Below are 23,576 nucleotides of genomic sequence, written 5' to 3'. Positions count from 1 at the left end.
TTTTTGTTTGAAAGGTAATTGCTTTATGGTATCCTCCGTTTGCACATATCTGTCAAAGGTCTTTTGAATTTTTTTATAATTTACTGTCCCCCCACCCGAAAATGCCAATCCAGAAAATTTAGATTTTTTCCTGTTGATTAGTACCACATAGTACTATATTCTGTGTAAAGGAGAGCTTTTAAGTTGGACAGGTTTTATTTTAAAAATGATTTTTTTCAACTTGCAAGGATAATTAAGTCTTCACTGAAGTTGTTTCTTACTGATTTCTTTCTTACAATGTTTATTTGTATTAAAAAAACTTCGTGGCAGATTAAAACTGTGTGCCCGACCGAGACTCGAACTTGGGACCTTTGCCTTTCGCAGGCAAGTGCTCTACCATCTGAGCTACCGAAGCACGACTCACGCCCGGTACTCACAGCTTTACTTCTGCCAGTACCTCGTCTCCTACCTTCCAAACTTTACAGAAGCTCTCCTGTGAACCTTGCAGAACTAGCACTCCTGAAAGAAAGGATATGCGGAGACATGGCGTAGCCACAGCCTGGGGGATGTTTCCAGAATGAGATTTTCACTCTGCAGCGGAGTGTGCGCTGATATGAAACTTCCTGGCAGATTAAAACTGTGTGCCCGACCGAGACTCGAACTCGGGACCTTTGCCTTTCGCGGGCAAGTGCTCTACCATCTGAGCTACCGAAGCACGACTCACGTCCAGTACTCACAGCTTTACTTCCGCCAGTACCTCGTCTCCTACCTTCCAAACTTTACAGAAGCTCTCCTGCGAACCTAATTTGTATTGTCTTTGTTTGCAGTTACTTCTTATCACTTTCTTTGTTGCGGCTATTTCTTATCACTTTCTTTGTTGTGGCTATTTCTTACCACTTTCTTTGTTGCGGCTATTGCTTTTCATTTTCATTGTTGCAGATATTTCTTACACATTGTTGTAATTTCGTGCCAGTTCTTTGTCATGGTTCTTCATTGCAAGTGTCTGTATTGTAGTTGTGCAGCGCTAATTTGTTTACTGAAGAGGCTTCTAAGAAATCCAAGACCATCCAGTGAGTTCTGTATTTTCGTGAAGAATTTGCCAGTTGACACAGTTGCATTGTGTTTTGTGAAAAGGATTGTATGAAATGTCTTCTGATTGGAGCCACAGGAGAGTGAAGTGTGCTGACTATTTGCATATCCATAAGAGTGATATACAAGACAAACAAGAAAACAGACTTTTTTCAGGTTGGGAATAAGTGTTCTCAGTTGAAGACTGTTTCAAAGTGAAGATGTTTTGTGTTCTAAATGTTTTGACAGAATAACAGCAATGATAGTATCTGAAAAAGGTGAAGCCTCCCGTGGTGCAGATGATGCAGATTTTGCAGATTTTGTGTCAATAGAGGAATTAAATACCCTGAAACAGTCAACTACAGAGGCAGGTGTTACTTCTGTTATGAACACATGGGCAGTGAAGTTGAGTCATAAGCTCTATGCATCAAGAAAATGCAGAGAAATACACTACAGCAAAACTGACCACACCCTTCATAATAGAAATTCCATCTTCAGAAGGAAATGAACCAAAGCACTCTTGCACCTCTTGCCAGGAATTTTTCACAAATATCAATACAGCTGTTGAATGTTTTGCATCCTACAGTGTAAAGGTGCAAGTTGTAAGTGTTATTCCAGAGACATTTTCAAAGAAAAAAAAATTGAATCATGTTCCATAGTATCATAGTACATGGTAGACAAATCAAGAAATATGGGGTCTGTGAAAGGAGTCTTTGGAAGACCAGATCCCTGCTATGCTCATTTTATCGGGAAGATAAATTGGACTGTTCTCACGAGAGTGCCAACAAAAAGACCCTATTACTGTAACAGTTGAAGGTCAAATAGTTGTGAAGGTGAAGAGGTACATGACTAGCAGTATTAAAGAAACTTTTGCAGTTTATAAAAGCAACTATACAACTTCACGTATTGGAAGATTGAAATTTGATGCACTACGACCTAAGTTGGTAGTTACATACCCATGTAGAGACGTCTGCTTATAAGTGTACTGCGTGAATTTTGAACTTTATGTGGTAACTTAGAAGAACTTATTGGAGCACGTGACATATGACACCTTGGTTGGGAGTGTGAAGTTGTAGTAATCTGTGACATAAAGCGAGACATTTGTTTGTTTCAAGAATGTCGTGACTGCCCAGGAAAGGGAGGACTGCCTATACAGACGCTTGGCCTGGAAGACGTAGCAGATAACTCTGCAGAAATTACATATGTGACATGAGAGGAAAATAAACAAATTAAGAAAACTGTTGCCTTTGACAGTTTCATTGATGAAGTTGGTAAATGGTCAGTGAAAGCAGTAACACACCAGCATCTCAAGGAATAGCAACAACACATTGCAGAAGGGAAAGGGTGTGTATAGGCTGAAGAACTATGTTTAGTGCTTCACTATAATTTTGCTGAGAACTGATCTGTAGTCTCCCACAAGAAGAACTATTCCAGAGGTACAGCATTTCAAAATTTTTTCCAAAATTCACATCTTCAAAATGGTATGTGCAGTGTCATCTTCGCTTGTTTAGAAGGACCAAGAGAATAACTCGGTATTTTCCCTAAAATGATGTGCTACACCTCAGACTTGGGGCATTATTTACATTAGTTTGAAATAACAATCAGCTGTTTATCTTATATTTTATTGAGGTTTAACAGTACAGTGAGAGAACTGTTAGTTTCATAAACGTGATCATCTGCAACTGGCGAAGAATGGTTAGCTGTTCCAAGAACCAGTGTAGAATAAAATTATGGCTTACTGCTATAGATCTTATAAGACTGGAGCAGTGAGACTTTTCCATTTTCAGTTACAGTCTTTTGATGTAGGTGGTTTTTGTGTGTGTGTGTGTGTGTGTGTGTGTGTGTGTGTGTGTGAATATTCTCATTTTATCTTTACAGGAGTGCAGTCATATGCAAGTTGATAAAGGAAGGAACAGAATAGAAAAATGTAGTCTCTAACAAATGTCACTATGCCTGACAATAGAGTGAGTGTGTGAGTGAGTGAGTGTTAGAGAGAGAGAGAGAGAGAGAGAGAGAGAGAGAGAGAGAGAGAGAGAACTGGTAAAAAGAAAAAGGACATTGTAAATGATAAACATCTACCAGCAGCACATGCCCTTTCTTGGACTGCTAGCAAAAAGACATACTTCTCTCTGTAAAGGTTTTTAATTACTGCTACCAATCGCAAAATTTGTAAACTAATGTATTATTTATTTACTGTGCGACATGTTTCAAGGGAATACCTCATCAATGGCATTACAAAAACAATTTCATAGGAAGATCATACAGATGTTAAACAGTCTTTCCATTAATGCTATGGTTATCCTGTGGAAGAAGAGAGAACCTTGTTAGAGGCGATGTCACTTTGTAAGCTAGATTGATGGTTTGCATGAAAATGTTTTGTAACAGTCAGTCACTTTTTTCTTATGGCATGGCAGTCTCGTGATGAGCTGAGGTATTTCCGTTCTGCACGTCTTGTTATCATATTACATATGTAGGTTGACAAAATACATTACAATTGAGCACCTGTTAAGATATTATTTTACAAATGATGATATAAGTACTATTTATTTTACACATTTCTAAGCTATTGCTGAGGCTGGAGTCAAAAGACTTAGGTGTTAGGCATCTTTTATTCTGAGAGAACTGTAGTGAAATTGGAAAATAAATGTGAATTTTTAAAATCTGTCATTACATTCAGGTTCTCGTTATTCCCCATTTGGCCATGGATGAAGATTTCCATTTCTTCAAAGATGTACATTTTCCAGCTCTTTTCTAAATTATGTAGTTCTTTGAGATCGTTATCAATTGTTAAACTGTGTCCTATTTCATTTATATGTTTCGCTATAGCTGATTAATTCGCCTTGCCAAGTCTGAAACAGTCAATGTGTTCTTTAAAGTGGGTTTTAAAATTTCTTGGAAAAAGCTGAAGAGGAGAACCATTTACTTAAAAACAAGAAGCTCATTGAGGGCAATCCACTAGCAGTAAAATCTAACAAATGCAATACAGTATTTATCATGGGCAAACATGATTATATAAATAAAACACTTGAGTTCATTCAGAATAATCATATACAAGAAATCTCTCATGACCTCACACAGAAACTCAAAAGTAAACTAAAGAAACAATTGAATAAATTGTGCTTCTTATTAACAAGGGAAGAAACACAGAGATTAACAATTATGAAGATAAGAAGAGAATAAAGATAAAGTTGTGCATACTGTGACACCATATTTTAAAACCATTGTGAAATTTGTGGTTGGGTTTCATATCGACAGAGGAAGTGAAAGAGGTCTTTAAATTTCTGGAAAACTGGGCTAGTATACAGTGCAAAAGTATACTCTGGGAGTTAACTCATGGTGGTGATAAAAAATTCATGACCCGTTATTTCAAGCTTTGAGGTGTGTGCACATGTCCATATGTAATATTATTCTTTAGGGTTGCGTTTCATAGAGAGAGAGAGAGAGAGAGAGAGAGAGAGAGAGAGAGAGAGAGAGAGAACTACAAACACACAACTTTATTTCGTACATACTTCATAAAAATATTTATATGTCAAGGAGCTGAAAAGGAGCAGCTATTAAATTTTTAATTGATCCCACTTCAATCATATTGCTGTTATTTTTAACTTGAATGAGAATGGTGCAGCTTTCAACAAAGGAGGCTAAACGAAAGTTGCCATTCAACCCTTCTGTTTTGACATTGGACAGCAAGATGAGGGACACCCCTATTTCAAGCAAGTACAAAATGGCAACCATGCCATAACTCATTTGCACCCAGAAACTAACATTAGTAACATACTGCAGGGGGTAGAGGGTTTTGCACGAGTACAAACTGAAAGTGTGACAATAAGAATGACACCATTCCAAAACAATAATAATCCAAAAGTCGAGCACATGAAATTCTCAACATTCAGTGCAGTGAAAAAATGCAAAAATGAAAATGTTCGCATTGTAAATTTTGTTTATTTATATAGCTCAAATGAAGATCATGATGCCAGTAACCCATGCACATGTTGGATGCCCAGTACCATAAATTTCACTTGACCTCTACAGCTTGTGCAAAACCCTTGATAGGACAAATCCACATGTAACTTGAAAAACCAACACCGCAAATTTCACTTGACCTGTATAGCAGCTAAAGTGAAGCCTGCATTACCAAAGGGTAATACACTCAGACCATCAAATCTGTTATCCAGACCTTCCTATCTGTCTGAAACAAAGTTCAAAGTACAACAAACCGGAAGTCGCTCACTTAACTACTATCAAAAACATATCATCATCAGTGATGGTAAACCAATATCCACAATACTTACTAGTTGCAATTCAACACAATCATTGAACGCTAAAAAGAAAAACCTTGAAATTCATGAACACTTGCATTGTCAGCAATATAGTTATTACAGAAACTGCTATGAAAATTAACACATGTACCATACATTTAATATTAAAAAAAGAAAAACACCCTTATCAACCAAAGCTACAATCAGTCGAGGTAGCTGTAGGAACTTGATCGAAGACAACATATCTTTGCACATTGCAACAAACAATGACCTACTTGTAAATTTCTGTATTATATGGAGGCCTGACAAAAAAGAAAAATGATATTAAATCTCCAACTAAAAGAAACACAGCAGTAATAATTCCAGACACAAACAATGCCACAGTACATGAAATCAAAGTAACACACCAGCAAACAGGCATAAACTCTTCCAATAAGAGCTTGACATACACACAGCTCATATCAATGACACACTAATATGCCTAACAAACAACTTGGAAACATAAAATATCCAACATGAGATAGTGCCACCAATACAAGAAGTCGTGCACAAACATGACCCAACCCAATATCACCATGCTACCGTGACGTCACACAACACTGTTCCCTCATAATATTGAGTTGGCCTAGCTTTACCCATCAGGTTTTTGTTTTACGTCTCATATAGTTTTTAATTTCCAAATAATCTTGAAGAACAGCAGCTGCAGCTTCTTCTGTATTATCTTCTATTATTCATGGTGCGGGCATATATATTTCCTGAAGTACTGCAGCTTGGGGTGCCAATATTACTACACTAGAGAGTGTATACATGAATCATTTTAACTTTGGTTTAATGCAGTTGGGACATGGACTTCCAAAAATATACATACTATGCAGAAAAATTTGGTATTTTAAGGGCATTGCTAATGAGTCCACTGTAGATAATTGTAGGCTGATATAATGTGACCTCAAGTAAATTAACGTCATATTTGACGGCTTTGATTGCTGGAAAGAATAGGTGTGAAGTACCACAGAATTTTGGCACCACGTGTAATGTTAAAGAAGTAAAATATCATAAGAAACATTAAATGTGGTAATAATACAGATATATTGTACATATTTTTATTGTTGGCAGCAAACTTTTCCCACACTGATTATGACTACGTTTGTATATTGACAGAAATATTGAACTCCTACATTAGTTTAGACAGAGTAAATCTTGGAGATATTTTTCTGCAGGTAGTGACAAGTCTCAGCTGAGTTGTGTTCTGTGCATAAAGTATTGGAATATGTGCTTTCAGGCCAAACATTTTTCACCCTTTCTTACAGAGAGTACAGCAACAGCCTGTGTCGCAGGCTGTGGCTTACTACAATAGTACTGGTCCAATACCTACCCCTGTGCCACCAACCAACACTGCACCAGCAACCACTGTACAGCCTCAGCAGCAGTTGCAACAGACAGCTCAGCAGCAGCAGCCACCCCCACAGCAGCAGGTTCCTCTGCAACTTCCAACATCCCAACCTTTGCAGCAGTCACAGCAGCAGTCACCACAGCTTCCATTGCAGCAGGTATTAGTCTGTTCATAGATTTGATAAAACAGTGTATTTCATATGAACTGATGGCTTCTACATAGTTCACAGTTCTATGTATTTGATGGGATAAATCACTTGGAAGTTGATTCTGAGCTACATGTAACTGTTTCTTCAGACCTTAATGTCAGATCCACTAATGACACTCCTTATAGTTGGGTACTACCAAGCCACGATATTATTGCACTTGGCCGCCCTTGGCTGCTATCAGAAACACGCAGCGACATTGCAGTAAATGACTATCTTCTCCATTTTTTCAACTGCCTTGTTCACTGTGGAAGTCCTACTAGCTTCATGAGAAATTTGTCTGACCAGTAGAACAGCAGAGAGCATTCTTACAGGCTTAAAGGGCACGGGCGAAACGCACAAGCCGAAAGAGATGCTGTCACTCCCAGGTGCAACAATATTGTGGTCAGCTAATAGCAGGAAATTAAAAGTGGTGCATTTTGGCTTGTGGTCATCTGGCTTATTTTGTATTTCCATGTAAGAACTGATAAAATAAGAAAAGGCATTTCAAGACTTGTTGGAATACAGTAGTAATACAAATTAATAAAATCAAACTACCTTGTCACTGAATAGTATTAAAATGTATTTTTTCCAAAACATTTTGATAGAAAGAGAATAATATTGTGTGTTTTTTTTTATTGTTTTGAAACTTGTTAAAGCATTCTCACTTTTGCAAAATAAAAATGTATGAATCCAACCGTGTATTAGTGCACTTCATGCTCTGGTGCCACACCAATTTTGGGTAGTTGATGGTCTGTATGAGGCACATACCTCATAATGCAAAGTAGAACATAGCTGTGGAACCTACCGTCTAGAACAAAGCAATGTGTACGCTTGCCTGCTAGCTGAAATGTAAAACTTGGTATAATGTGGACACTTCTAATGTGGCAGTTTTAAGTGGCCCATGTTTTGAACTGTGGTTGTGTCAAATAGTGCTAGAGGCCGTTACTGAACTATGTGATTGACGACAATCAAACAGTGGAAACTTCAGAAAGGAGTATTATCAACATAAGGAAAAGATAGATTGTTACTCATGTTACGTTGCAGACAGGTACACTTACACATTAGCATTTGGCAGAAGCTTCCTTCGTAGAAAAAAAATACACATTCATTCACACAAGCAAGCACACCACTTATCTCACGACCACCATCTTCAGCTGCTCGGACCGGACATTTTCAGGTCCCTTCTTGCAACAAATTGTAGACCAGCATTTAAATTTACGATGATGTCAACTTCAGCAAACCGTTGCACAGTAACAGTAGTTATAATTGAATTCTTTGTGTCGTGCGTTGCACATTGATGTCATATTTTGAAGTAAGTGAAAAGACTAATCCTGGTCCAGCATGGATTTTAGTTGTCTTCCCTGTGACCATGTGTCAGTTCTGCTTTCCGAGAGAGAGACAACACAGATGCGAGAGGGAGATGGGGTTCATTTCCTTGAACTGCTCCTCTTCGCTCCCCTCTACCAGTCAAAATTCTAGTTTTTACGCTTGGAATTGACTGTGTTTTTATAGCGTCTGTATTTTGCACTACAGCAACTGGAAAACAGAACTCGTCAACTTATTTCAACTGCACCGAAATTCTCTCTGTATCTTGTGAAGAGGGTTATTTTTGCTTCTATTTCTGTAAGTGCCTTTTTGGTTTTATCTGGAGCCTTCTACAGTATGTGTCACGCGGCAGTGACTTACCATGGAAGGTTGATATGAATGTAGTACAGATTTTGTAATTATCGAATTGGATGGGAAAAGGAAAACAATGTCAAGAAACTCCTTAAATCTCTCTCTCTCTCTCTCTCTCTCTCTCTCTCTCTCTCTCTCTTCTCTCTCTCTCTCTCTCTCTCTCTCTCTCTCTCACACACACACACACACACACACACACACACACACACACACACACACACACACACAGAGAGAGAGAGACCACAGATGGAAAAATACTATTGGTTTCCAACAGAAACAGTCCACTGTTGAAAGCTTAAATACAGCCAAAAGAAGTAAAACAGTGATCATTTCGGAAAAAAATTAAACATTTGAGTTTCTGCAAAAAGAGATGTTTCAGACATAAAACTCCCCATTTACCACATTTTTTAACAATCAATGTTAAAGCACTAAAGCTTTGTAGCATGATAATCTTTTAAATCTGCGTCCATTGATTTTTAAAAAAGTGCAAATTTTGCCAAAAATAGAGGAGAATCTTGCCAGAAATAGAAGCAACATTTTCAAGTCCCTGCTTGCAACAAATGACTGCTTTTGACAAGACAGTCCAGGTATTATATTAAATTTACTTTCGTCTATTTTCCACAACACATCTAAAAAGAAATGCAACACTCACAATGTAAAATACTGTGGTAAACTATTTTTCATCAGAGTTTGAAGCACCATCAGTATTGTAAATTGTGGGCGTTTTGCACATTGTAAAGAGAAACTATTAATCCAATAGCTGTCTTTATTTGTGCTGTAGTCCAATTCCTATTTACACAGTTCTCAGGTGCCTTTTGTGAGGATGATTCTTTGTCAGAGCCTGATCTTCATATCTTCCGTTTTTTGCAAGGAGCTGCCAATTTTTGTACCCTTCTTGTTTTTATGAAGAGAAACAATTGCATGTCTATTTCTTTTATTTTCATGTTTGTTGAATACATTTTTTTTTTTTTTTAGAAATATGTTTACTGGTTTCTATGTGAATATTTTTAAGTGATTTTCATTCATTCTTATGTCAACTGATTTGATATACATTGTCAGAAATTGACATTGTCCAGACGTGTTTAAAATTATTTTACTGCATGTTGTGTGGCCATTATGTTTCATCTAGTTTTCGCTTCTGTATTTGAAACATCAGTGTACGTGAAGTTTCCAGGCCAAGGTCCAGTTTGCAGCCACTAGTTAGTGGAAAAAAAATCTAATTTGAATCTCCTGCTGTAATAAATCTACTTTCAAGTTAAAAACTGTTGCCCATGTCCCTTTTTCCTCTCCTCCTCAACCAATTCCAAATACATTTTTTCCAAATGTTAAATATTTCTGTATCGGTGCTCCATTTGTTACCTAGATAGTATCTCATAGTTCATGTCCTTAACCTTTGATTAAATTTTTGAGTCATTGGTAAAAGAAGCACTAATCAATGATCCTCATATTAGTTCCTGCTGTCATTATTACATTTAAGATTTCCAAATTCTGTGATAAACTTTTTGAAAGTGCATAGATGGAAACTAGAAGAAAATATTGGACAAAGAATTACTACAATCACCTGCAGAGAGAACAAACATTTAATATTTGAAATGCAGCCGCAATGCAGATGCAGTAACTAGTAGAAAAATGTCACAAATATCAGACACTTATGCAGATGATATGTCGTATTTCATTGTAGAAAGCTCTTAGTCTAAAGTTTATATAGGGCTACTGTTGATGAGACATTGAATTTTAGAAGTGCATTGAATGAAAACAATATTAGTATTTTGTGTTTGTCATTGTACAGTCCCTCAATAAATATTGAAGTGTTGTTCCTTCCTAGCTGTCTAAGGTCCTCTTAGAAATCTTCAACTAGAGGTCAAGAAAAACCACACGAGTGACAGCCGAGGCGTGGAAGTAAGATAATGAAACAGTTATGTCATTTGTGTTTATTAAATCGGGGAAGTGATCATGCAGTGCAACGGTGTCTAACAGTTAACACTGTATACAGATAGCTACTGATCATCAGAAGACAATTGTAGATATCATTACAGAGCAAATTCCTTTCCAATCAAAGTTAATGAAGGATATAGTTATGGATGCAGGAACAAGCAAGACATGGGCAGTGATGTTATTGATCAAAACTGCAATAATACTTTTGCATGCACAGTGTACATCGATAAGGTCCTCTCAAAAAAATATTGTTAAAATGCTTGTTTATCAAGCATACAAACTGTCAGGGTCAGAGGCACGGTGTTGTTACAGATGCAGAGGCAGACACATCTTCCCTGTGCCTCTCCCATATTGGTGGGGTTCTGCTGTGGAGAACAAATACATCAATGCTGACAAGTTTTCACTGACATCGGCTTAAACTGAGGTGAATTGCTTAATTATACTTCCAAGTAAGTGCTGTGCACAAAATGAGACAGGTGATTCGCAAACACATTATAAATATGTGATCAGATTGAAGGTTTTTGTTTTTCACCTCATTAATATTTGTAGAGAATGGAAGTAAGTTTTGAACAACAGATATTTTTCCTGGTGTAATATCTGCACATTATGTGGAGCAGTTTTCAATGAATGTCAGCCATTGAAATTATTCTGTGTAATTATGTGACCAAAAGATTGCTACATACATGATGAGTGAAACAATTTCTGGAAATGAGTTGCAAATGCCTCATGTTGATGAACTTGAATGGCAGTAACAAGAATACTAATGACAAAATGCATGACATTCATGTACAAGCAGTGTTACACAGCTAAGAATGAAAATCGCCACCATCAATAGCAATTCAGTCCCTGTGGCAATATACAACATACCAGTAAGACTAAGTTAAAATGGACACAGAATGAATACAGAGACCATTAAAATCTCTCATGGCTTTAATTGCCTTTCTCTCTGTGGTACACACTTATTTAAAGTGTCCAATGTTACTTATCAGAATGTTAGATCTGGAGCTCTGGATACTTGACACTTCATCACACTGCCCATGTCTCAAAAAGAGCTGCATTCAGGCTTTCATAATACTATGCTGTACATTTCCGTTGACAAAAGTAATCTTATATGTAGACAGGTGGCTCATTGGTTTCCTCAACATACTCCCATACTTCTCTCAAAGAAAAGTAACTATGCAAATCACTATGTAAATAACTTTTAGATTACCTTTTTGCTCTATCATAGTGAGAGATACACATCGATTTTATGCACAGTTTAAAATTCCACTTGTTTCATTTTACCACACAGTTAAATCAGTGGAATATTCATCACCTTTTTATGTATTTGTAACCCATCCTCAGAATTGAATGATGACTGATTTGTTTTAACTTTGATAAGTAATCTTAAAATGTGAGGCACATGTTATTTGCCTTTATATGCAATTAACAATATCTGCAGATATTCCATTTAAGTAAAGTTACCATGCAAAAGGTATTGTTGGTGCAAACACCCTTCCCGATTTATTGCTTTTCATGTTGCTCACCCTTTTTTGCATCATGTAGAAGTGTCACTTTAAAGACTTGAAACATCGTCTTATTGCTGCACATGTTGGTACCATGGTAACGATTTTGGACTTGCACTATTTGAACATCTGCAGGTTCCCACCGTTCGGATAAAATACTTTCAAATCCATGTATGATGCTTGAGAAGAGATCATATTACCTGCAGTTGCTATTGATGCTTGCATGTAAATAGAATTGCAAACAGGAGAATGGCTCTCTGCATATATTCGCCCAGTGCCATCCTTATTGTGAACTATACAGAATATTCAGTCTAGTTGCCAAATCTAATAATATGAAAAGCACTAAAAGTATGAACTTAAATTTGGCATATTGCAAGACTTCAAATCGGAGGGAGTATTTGTATCCAGAATAAAACGTTTTTCGAAAAATTTCAGATGGCAAATTATGAAAGAAAACTTGTCATCAGTGTGGGGCATGTGATCCTGTTTAAGAACATAAAAACTTGCATGCAAATCATTGGAGAAGACACTTGTTATTTGTGAGTAATGATACAGTTTGACTTGGAACTGTGCATATATCTTGAGATTGCACTGACTGGGTTGCCTGTGCCCTTACGAGGCTAACCAAGTAGACAGTGAGGACAATAAAAATAGATTAGCTGTGTTTCAAGCTGCTACTAGTGGCTAGCAGTCTTCAGTTGGCAATGTATTGAAGCAACTTGACACCTGAAAGTTAACTCTAAACATTTCTATGTAGACGACAATTGGCAGTGGACAGTCCGTATTGGGACATTTCCATGGATGAAGTTTCATTAAAAAATGTCAGTGTTTAATTTTTTCATCTCCAGTATGTATGACTGTTTAAAGTCTGAGGTTAACTAGAACAGTTAAAGGAGATTTTATCGGCAAAGGAAAGTTATTGTTCTTGGTGTTATCCTAGGTGCAGTTTCTGCAATTTGAATAAAAAAAAAGGGTCAGGATTTGAAACACGTTGAGTGCATAGTTTATTGTGCACAAGTCATATTTTACGGATTTTGTCAAGAGACATGTTATTAGGGATGTTAATTGAACACATCAGATCTCAAATTTGCAGGTTTTATTCTAAAGAGGAGAGTGGACAAGACGTGCTGCAACAGATGCTTAGTGACATTTTAATAAAAATATATTTATGTGGAGGATCAGTTGTGCTGTCCGACTCGTACAGTCTTCAGGCTCAATGTCTTACCCACCTGCACTTGTAATTTAAGTCTTCTGACACAGTCTGTCACCAGATCTGTGTGTTTTCCTGTATCTCCTTGTAATTTTCTTTATTGGTTGCTGAGCTATCCTCAATTCTTGTACAGTTTTTACACTTAAATTTCACGCCTCACTGCCATAGTGCAAAATTGCTAATACACATTGTTCATAAACTTTCCTCTTCAGGTGCATCAAACTAGTTTACCAAAAGCTCTTGTGATCATTTTTACTCCTGTGTTTGTTAGGAGTGCTACATTGTCCATAAAGTTGTCTTCAAATGTCCTAAATAGGTTCAATAATTAATTACTTTTTTTGTTCATTGAGGCTTGTCATAATTGGCATCAAGACCTACTTTTATGCTACATTCATTGTTGAAATTCGTCTCCACTAGAGACGAACATTATGTTGTCATGGGTGAAAAATAGTTGCAGTTCCATTAACACATGCATCGTCTTGTACCTGGTTTAGAAGTGAGAACTTGCTTTAGGGCTGCTGATAGTGGTTGTGGTGATATGGAATGTTTGCCCAGCTTCTCTCAGTTCTGGATTTTTCAGAATGGGGATGCAGCTAATAAAGGATACGGTCGTAATGCATATATTCTTCACTGATAATGATCCTTTACCTTGCGGTGTGGGTAAGTCAGGGTTTTATCACTTTTCTCCAGCTTTAATCAGTTTCATTGGGATGATGATAATCTCGAGGCACTTTTACTGTCTTCATGCATTGAACCTTATGCACTCCATCTACCATTACTTTCAAAATATAACTGTTACCTGTGGAGCTGACGAATTTCTTGAGCTATAGAAACATAATAAAGGATTGTAGGTATGCTTGGACAATTTCTCATGGTTTTATTTACTGTGACATCAGCCATCTTAACTGATGCAGTGTCTGCCCAGCATAAGATTTTTCTCATAATGCATTTATTTTTTTCCAGTTTATCTAATTAAAAGTTAATTGTTTCTTGTCACAACTTCTCAAGACGTTCCTAGATAATTTAATTTGGGCCAGCATATTCTATATTGTTCCGATAATCATTTGCTTAGAATTTTATCATTTTCTGTTTCTTTAATAGTTGCTCTGTTGTATTTGACATTCACGTCTGTTTCTCTTTCCTTGTATCCACAATATATATTGAATCTTGTGCCACAAAAAATCCTGACTTTTTAAGATACTGGACTTGTTACTTACTTTGATTTTTCTATGTCTTCCTGTTCTTAAACCTAAATTTGACTTCCTGTCAAATACTTTCTAACTTTATATCAGTTTTTGCTCTGATTCTCATGAGCTTATGATCACTTGGATTTATAATGTGATATAAAACGGCCACATTCAGAACAATTCTGTAATGTTTGGACATTAGTGTAATACTCTTCCGAGTGGTGAAGTTCGCCACATGAAATTCTTCCTCACACTATTTGTTGGCACTGTGGTATTTCTGAAGGTAGGTGTGTGTGTGTGTGTGTGTGTGTGTGTGTGTGTGTGTGTGTGTGGGGGGGGGGGGGGGTATTTATGAGTTGCTTTCTCACCTTGATTAATAATAGAGATGCCCCTGGATGCATAAACAGAAAACTATGGAACACATATGTCCTTCATGTTAAAGGGTTCTGCCTTTGTTCTGGTTTGAAATAGAGGAAAATCATTGATACTAGTATATTTCAAAAAGCTGTGCTCGAAAATGTGACTTTTCAGATGGTTATATGTCGGGGTCTGTTGACCAGAGATGAAGGATCAAGTTTTCTGGATAGCCCTTGGCCAAGTGTGTGTTTGTATACATATCGGAAGAACAGGCTTACCCTAGCTATCCGTCAGTATTGGGTCAAAATATGAACATATATACTTCCTTCAGCACAAGCAAATTGAGCAGTCAGTTTGTTCTTTTGCATTAGGTGTGGGCTAGAGTGGATCTTATGCAGCTTATTAGAGCACCATTTCTTCTTTGACACTTACTGGAAAAAAACCACACCGTAATTTGTGGGTACCAAAAGTAGCAATTTTGGGAATGGGCACTTTCTATTCATGACAGGTCATCAAAATTTTTACCGTGTGTTCTTAAGATGATGACCTCGGGGAACATACAAATCTTTTTTGGTGTCGTTATCCATTCCTGAGAATCAGAAGTTGTCACTGTAAATACGTACATAAAATAAGCATGCAATTTCTGGCCTGAGGAGTAAATGTAGTTTCACCTGATGCAGTGGACATGCAGCAAGGGTTGTACTGTCATCACAAGGGTAGCATTTTTTTCGCCAATGAAACTTTGTTGTACTGTCTCTGTATAGCATGAATTTGCCTATACAAATATCCCCAAATTAGTACTGCAGTGCCAAAAAATTGATTAAAAAGGGTCTTACCATGCCTGAAAAGAACTTAGACTGCCACAATTATATTGAAACTGGGAATACTGCAAATTTTGTAAAATATTTTTAGTAACATTTTTACTCTTTTAAGATACAAATCATAAGCTGTGGGTTTTCGATGAATTGCAATCAATGAGCAAAGTATCCAGAGAAAATGTTTATACTCACCATTCTCATTTGTTGTTTATAGATGTCAGAATGTATTTATTTATATTTTCTATCCATCTGTAGACAATATAGACTGTATGGATGTTGTCAACAAATACATATATATGATACAGACACAAGGGTATATGAAAGTACATTTGCATTTCCTACATATAAACTACAATTATTTGCTTACTGTGTTTCACGATTATACATGGTGTACCACTCTGTTATTGAACATACCAAAGAAAGCCCCTAGTTACAGTACTTAATCAGTCACATTGTTAACGAAATTTTACCTACTTTTGAGGTAATCTTTGATAGAATAAAAACACTTTTCTAACAAATAACTTTTTAGGCTATGTCTGAAGGCATGTATTTCGCTTCTGTCTTTCATTTTCTGTGGAAGTTCGTTGAATAGTTTAAGTCCATTGTATAGTACACTATTCTGTGTTTTCGTTTTGTTTTTGCTGCTCAGGTGTATGTGGTGACTTGATCTGGTTTCATGTTCGTGTAGGGAACTGTTTGTTGGGTACTGATTGAAATGTGTGAAAGTTTATTAAAGCAATGCGAGCAAAAGAGAGGAGATAATGGAAGTGAAAAAATAGAGGTTAGCGGAGACCATACATAGGCTTGTGGATCTGGACTATCCCTGATCGACGAACTTTTAATACATAGTTGTAGGAGGCAGCACATTTTGGTCCAAAGTTTGAAACTCTTGGGTATGGTGGTTTATGCTTGAAAATTAATAGCATTTGTTTTCTCATCAGTTCACACCTCGATCAAAATTACAATGCAATTGACAGTGGAGCGTAGGTCATCGGGTCATGTTTGTGTGAGCGCACTAAATGACTACGGCAACAACAGCTGGGCATTCCTATTATGAATACTTTCACACACTGCCCTTTGGTGTACAGCACAGTGTTGGGTTTGCTTAACAAGGTGGTAAGTCTTATCTCTTCTGCATAGTTTCGCAACCAGTTTAGAACATTGTTGCATAAAATAAAACTCCCGCAAGTGGAAACAATGCAGCAATCTAAAAAAAGAAAAAATTCTACATTGTTATGTTACTGGCTGCTAGTGTCATCTGCAACTGATTGTGGCAGGTGGCACCTAAGGTGATAAAGTGATAAGACAATAATAAACAGAACAGAAGACTGATCAAGCTCATTCTTCAATTGGTTGGTGCTGTGGGAGCTGTCTTGTAAACAACTGGCTGTCCATCACCTTGTTATTGTGATCCAGGAATAAAAATAACTTTCCATGACCACAGTAATTTGATAATGCCTTCAGGAATTGAAGTTACCCAAGGCTCGTACATTATTTTAAAAACTTTCTGCAGGAAATAAAGCTGAAGTAGAACATTGCACAGTTCCTCCAGAGTATATTGATTCACCTTTATCACTGACAGAGGCATACGAATGTTTTTACGATATCAAGAGACAGATTAAAAGGTAAAAATTCAAATCTTAACGAGAAAAAATCAGTAGTATATAGATGATGAAATTTTTTTTGTTGGACTTCCCTTAAGAGTATGTAATTTACACCTCACAGTTGCAGTATGAATGTTGCATACATCATCCTGACTAATATATGAAGTCTGGTGAGACAGTAACTAAGTGCTGCAGTTCTGAGAGCTTTTGCTGTTGTATTGTTGTACATTTAGAGTTAGTTTGTGTTTTTGAGTTCTTCATGTCATTCAGCTAATTTTTTGAAGTCTGTGTCTTTCATTGCTGACACGTTATTCTTTGTGGCAGGTAGCATCTGGCCCAGCCTCAATAGGGCCAACTCCTCAGGTGCTACCAGCTTCACAGCCAGTGACAGTGCCTAATTCAGGAGCCTCTGTACCAAATGGTACCCATTCAGATGATTCGAGCTCTGGAACAGTGCAGCAGACACAGCAAGTTATTGCACCTCAGGAGGAGGTATCAGCCCCAGAAGTCAATGAGGAACATGGAACAGATGAAGAACATGATGTGCAGTTGGGACAACGTGATAGCAATACTGCTGATGAAGATAAGGGACAACTTCAAGAGACTCTGGATGATACTCAGCAGATTAGTGAATCTGGTACGCAAAAACAGTTGTTTTGTTTTGCCTTTGAAGTGTTTATTGGTTGCAAGTAACATATTGACTACATACTGAGGTGTAGTGAAACGGCACTGCATCTGATCTTTTAATGTGAAGCATTGGAGATCAAAAGACCCGAAGTATTTGGGAAAAGAAGTGCTGAAGAAAGAGTGTCTAATAAAACAGTCTTCTACTACTCTCCTACTACTACTCAAGGGTACTGGCTGCCTTTACTAGAATCGTAGGAAGCGAAATCACACAATAAATTCGGTTTCAAATTGGAAAAGGTCGTGGTTGCAAAGTTTCTAATTACAATAATGTGTTTCGCCTTTTCGTGACATCAACAGATTGTCTGCAAAACAAGAAAACAATACATTAAGAACAGATAGAGGGAATGACATGGTCTTACTTTGAATGACTACATGAATAAATAAATTAAAACTTACATTAAAACTTATGCAAAAGAAACTGTGTGAAACCCTTCCACCATAGACATAAAGAATGAGATGTGGACCTAATTAAAAGAAAGACATAATGGCAGTAAGCCACCTTGTGTATGAAAGATGAGAAAATAAAATAATAATAATAATAATAATAATAATGATAATAATAATAATAATAAACTCTGGTATATTCAGCACACTAGCAAACACCACCATAGCAGCACAGCATAGAACACGCTTACAAAAGTATGTAAACATGCTATCAGCTGTGCGCATCACAATAGGTCTTAAAAAGCAATAAAAACAGTCTCAATCATGTTTTCAGTTTTTTTTTTCCGCAACCAGTTTTGGCCCTTTCCTCGGACTATCTTCAGGCTTACACCACCATTAAGGCTGCTGGTGGCGGCAGATAGAGCACGATCCGTAGAAGTAAAATTGCAGTGCCATCTGTACTTCTATGGATCTTCTCCATCTGCTGCAACCAGCAGCCCTAATGGTGGTGTAAGCCTGAAGACGGTCTGAGGAAAGGGCCAAAACCAGTTGATTTGATTGTAACATTTTATACCGATCACTGTGCTCCAGTCAAGAATGCTTTCTAAAATCCTACAGTAGCTCTGTTTCACAGTCACACAAATGTGACATGAAAAACTAGCCATAATACACTCACGGGAATATAAAACTACATAAAAACAGATAGATTAAAATACATGTTACACAAGAACTCAGAAAATTGCATAAGCAAATATATAAAGGTCCGCGTGACCAGGCGAAAGGGAAAGATAAAGTGACGGTAGCGTGATACATAGCGAATCAAGTTTGCCACAAAAGCCTAGTAATTTGCAGTAAATTGGCTAAAATTTAAAGTGCCTGTACAGTGCATGCATTCAGTAATCAACAAAGCCAGACATCAAGCACCAGAATCAGGAGCTTCAAATCTATGGTACACCATATTAGTGAGATACAGCGCAGCTCATCTGTGATAAGAAAAGAATTAGGGAACTTGAAACACATCACAGTAAGCATTTCTTACTGTCCTGCTGTAGTAGGTAAAGAGGATAAAGAAGCAAGAACATCAGCAATTGGGCATAAAGTTTTCCACACCCCATTGCTTTTGAAATCAAGATTTGTAAGAGGAGGAGGAGGAGATTAGTGTTTATCATTCCGTCGACAATGAGGTCATGAGAGACGGAGCGCAAGCTCGGGTGAGGGAAGGATGGGGAAGGAAATCGGCCGTGCCCTTTCAAAGGAACCATCCCGGCATTTGCCTGAAGTGATTTAGGGAAATCACGGAAAACCTAAATCAGGATGGCCGGAGACGGGATTGAACCGTCATCCTCCCGAATGCGAGTCCAGTGTGCTAACCACTGCGCCACCTCGCTCGGTCAAGATTTGTAAGAGTCTTGTTCACGGGGACTCTCTCCAATGATCTGCCTAAGCTTTTTAGAAACAAAGATGTGAATGTTGGCTCAATTACTGGTAAATTCTGTTCATAATGAGTGCCCCCCCTCAGCAGTAAGTATGCAGGGTCTGCTGTGTACAAATTGGAATGCAGCAATTGCGAAATAGCATATATAGGCGAGGCTGGGCAGGAAGTTTAACCCTCAAGTGAGTGCACCTATGTATGAAGTGCACTCTCTGCAAATAACATTGTCTTGTACCATTCCACTGTTGTTTTACAATTGCAAACACACACCTGTTCCTTCATTATCACTTCAGCTAACACAGTGCTAAGTTGTGGTATCATACATCAAAGTCCGCAGCAGTAATACACAATAAATGAGCTAGGTGAGAAAAAATTTACTATCTGTGCTTGAAAATGACACAGTTTGCCAGCTATTGGCAAAATACCACGCTGAGATAGTTACCAATCAGTCATATAAATGCACTATTTAATGCTTTGTGTTTATATATATTAGAGGGGAAACATTCCACGTGGGGAAAAATGTACCTAAAAACAAAGATGATGTAACTTACCAAACGAAAGCGTTGGTATGTTGATAGAGACACAAACACACACACAAAATTCAAGCTTTCGCAACCCACGGTTGCTTCATCAGGAAAGAGGGAAGGAGAGGGAAAGACGAAAGGATGTGGGTTTTAAGGGAGAGGGTAAAGAATCATTCCCATCCCTGGAGCGGAAAGACTTACCTTAGGGGAAAAAGGGATAGGTATACACTTGCTCACACGCGCACACACACACACACACACACACAGACACAAGCAGACATATGTAAAGGCAAAAAGCCACATCCTTTCGTCTTTCCTTCTCTGTCCCTCTTTCCTGATGAAGCAACCGTGGGTTGCGAAAGCTTGAATTCTTGAATTTTGTGTGTGTGTGTTTGTGTTTGTTTGTGTCTCTATCAACATACCAACGCTTTCGTTTGGTAAGTTAGATCATGGTTTCTTTTTTTCCTCTCTCCATACCTTGCTTTATGAAATACCTACCTACCCCTTGAATCTCGATCTTCCTGTCCTGTCCTGTCCTGTGCTGTCCCCTTGGAACAGGACATCCAGAAAGGCTTTTAGACCAAAAGAATGATTATAGATTACATATATTTTAACCCAATAATTATATTTTACTTTAAAGACTTAAAGTCCCCTGCTCTGCCTGCCTTTCTTTCTTTCTTCCTTTCTTTATATCACTACACAGAAGCAACAACACAGAGATGTCTGCTCCACCTGGAGCATTGATGCCTCACATGTCTTCTCATAAAGGATGACATCATTACATGGAACCTCATTGTGCTAACACTGCCAACTGGTGGTAATTTGGCAAACTTTTCAAACTTCCCTTGTAGATGAGGGCAATTGAGTGGTTAAACGAAACAGTTTTTTTTTCTTTTTTTTCTCCAGTGTGAAAAGATTTATTGCATAATATTAGAATGATGTCCAGCAAATTTCTGTACAAAGGAATAAGAACGCTAGAATGAAATGAGTATTTTATCTGCACCATACTTAACATCAGCAAGTCTAATATTTGGACCAGGTACAGGACCAGCACACAATCTCCAGTTCAGAAATTTATAAGTTACTTCCATATCCTTTGCTGTAGATGATAATTGTGTGCCTTTTATTAATATTTAATTACTCTTGAAGTACTTTTTACAACATGGTAACTGAGCCACAAAAAACACTAACAAATCATAAAAATCCTGTCTAATCATAGTAATCAACAATGGAAACAGTAATAAAGAACTGCTTACCTGACTTTGCACGAATTGTGCAGCATCAGCACTGCTGCACCCCTGGAGACTGTTAAGTCCTTGATGTGTCTTATCGCAGACATTATTTATCCTATTTTCATGTCTTTCTCTCATTCAAATGGCTTGTGATTTATTTCTCTTAAATGTTCTGCAGAAGTTGTGTGACTTGTCCCATACTTCCAGCTCTGATTTATTCTTTGTATCAGGTTTCAAATGTGCTGGTGTGTCTTACATAGCTTTCATAATGTATGTTTCATTCTATTTGGTATATTCTTGCCTTCTGGTAGGTGGCTTTCCTTTTTTTGTTTTAGGATGTACTTTTGGACTGAATTTTGTTTCTGAATGCCATCTTTGTCTTGCCTTAGGAAGATGTTTGTTGTTTCATATCGAAGTCTATGGTTGTATACCATTGTCTATCACCTTGACTCTCATTTTCTTTTTATGCATTCTTTATATCATCATTTTGTGTGCTCATTTTTTTACTTTTGTATTGTACCTATTATTTGTTGCTCTAAATATGGTGATTTCTAGTTATTTTGGGTGATTTAAGGTCTGATATACAATTGTGTACATTTACTATAAATTTCAGCTATGCTGTTTTTGTTTTTAGTTGTTATATCTAAGAAGTTTATCTGGTTGTAATGTTTTTCCATGATGCATATTAACAGTTTGTGTATTGTTTGTTTTTGTGCAACTGGTCAGCTTGTGATGTTGGTTCACAGATTAAATAGAGGGCATCATCACTGTACTTGACATAGTGCAGTATAGTGCATCTGTTTGTGGAAGTTCTTACAAGGTAATGGTCTAATCTGTCACGTTGAAACCTGCCCTGAAATTTTTTTTTTATACGGGAAGAAAATGCCAAAGAAAAACACTAACAAGGGGAGGCCGTCAATTGTGAAATTCAGATTCGATTCATACTGCGCATAATAAAAGCTCATGGCCAGAACCGTAATGTGGCAAAGCACCAAGATGCACTTCTCAACCGTTGTTGAGAAAATCGACAGTTAAAAGAAACCGTTGCCGTGAAATACTCTCTACGATTAATAATTTTCTACAGCATCGTGGCGCAGCGGTAAGCGCTTGGGCTCGTAATCCAAAGGTCGCTGGATCGAATCTCGCGCCATGCAACTTTTTTTTTGTATTTGGTTTTTGTAATTCATATATATATAATTCCCGGCAATCAGTTGCAACAATTACGCATATAATAAGTTGTTGAAAGTTGTTTGTCGTGCAAAAACTGGCGGCTTCGAACATCATTATGTTTTCCGCAAACAAAGTTGTATTTCACAAATGTTATTAATTGTCTTCATAATGATAACCACGTATAGTTAACGGAAGACGTAGAAACGGTATTCCGAAACGAATACGTGTAGCGTAAGTCAAACGTTCGAATTAGAATAGAGACCCCACGAACACAAATTTGCTGCGGCATGTATGAAATATAAACTCCGTTACTCGCTCGTTACACTTGAAGGACAGATGTTGAATGGGCCGAAACGAGCCACCGCATAACAGCGTAGTTGCCTGCTAACTTCGAAAGAAGGTAGATGCGGTCCCTAGCGCAACTTATAACATCATCGAAAATCAGTGCGGACGGGAGAGCTTTGGTACACCCTGTTAAAAAAAACGGAAAAATGGAGGCTGTACAATTGGAGAGCGGTCCGCCTTCACCAACATGCATAAGCAATTCATTAATAGTTTATATATATATATATATATATATATATATATATATATATATATATATATATATAGACACACACACACACACACACACACACCGTCTTCCCCTCTCCTTCCCTCTTTCCTGATGAGGCAACAGTTTGTTGCGAAAGCTTGAATTTTGTGTGTATGTTTGTGCGTCTATCGACCTGCCAGCGCTTTTGTTCGGTAAGTCACCTCATCTTTTTATATATATATTTAAGGGAGAGGGTAAAGAGTCATTCCAATCCCGGGAGCGGAAAGACTTACCTTAGTGGGGAAAAAAGGACAGGTATACACTCGCACATATCCATCCACACATACAGACACAAGCAGATATATATATATATATATATATATATATATATATATATATATATATATATATTTGAATTACAAAAAACTATAATAAAAAA

At 37.4% G+C, this 23,576-nt stretch overlaps 1 protein-coding gene across 2 annotated transcripts in view; it reads left to right on the top strand.

The window, feature by feature from the left end:
* The window catches only part of LOC126475272 (ras GTPase-activating protein-binding protein 1), a 128,509-nt gene that overhangs the window by 58,770 nt on the left and 46,163 nt on the right, over nt 1-23,576 (top strand). For both annotated transcript variants that reach the window (XM_050103013.1, XM_050103002.1), the window contains exons 6-7: nt 6,611-6,850; nt 17,498-17,810. In XM_050103013.1, the coding sequence (XP_049958970.1) occupies nt 6,611-6,850; nt 17,498-17,810 (553 nt within the window). The remainder of the gene's footprint in view (nt 1-6,610; nt 6,851-17,497; nt 17,811-23,576) is intronic.

Source organism: Schistocerca serialis, chromosome 1 (assembly GCF_023864345.2).
Source record: "Schistocerca serialis cubense isolate TAMUIC-IGC-003099 chromosome 1, iqSchSeri2.2, whole genome shotgun sequence".
In the NCBI taxonomy this organism is placed as follows: Eukaryota; Metazoa; Arthropoda; class Insecta; order Orthoptera; family Acrididae; genus Schistocerca; species Schistocerca serialis.
Note: the sequence above shows the minus strand (reverse complement) of the source record. Positions and strands in the feature narration are given on the sequence as shown.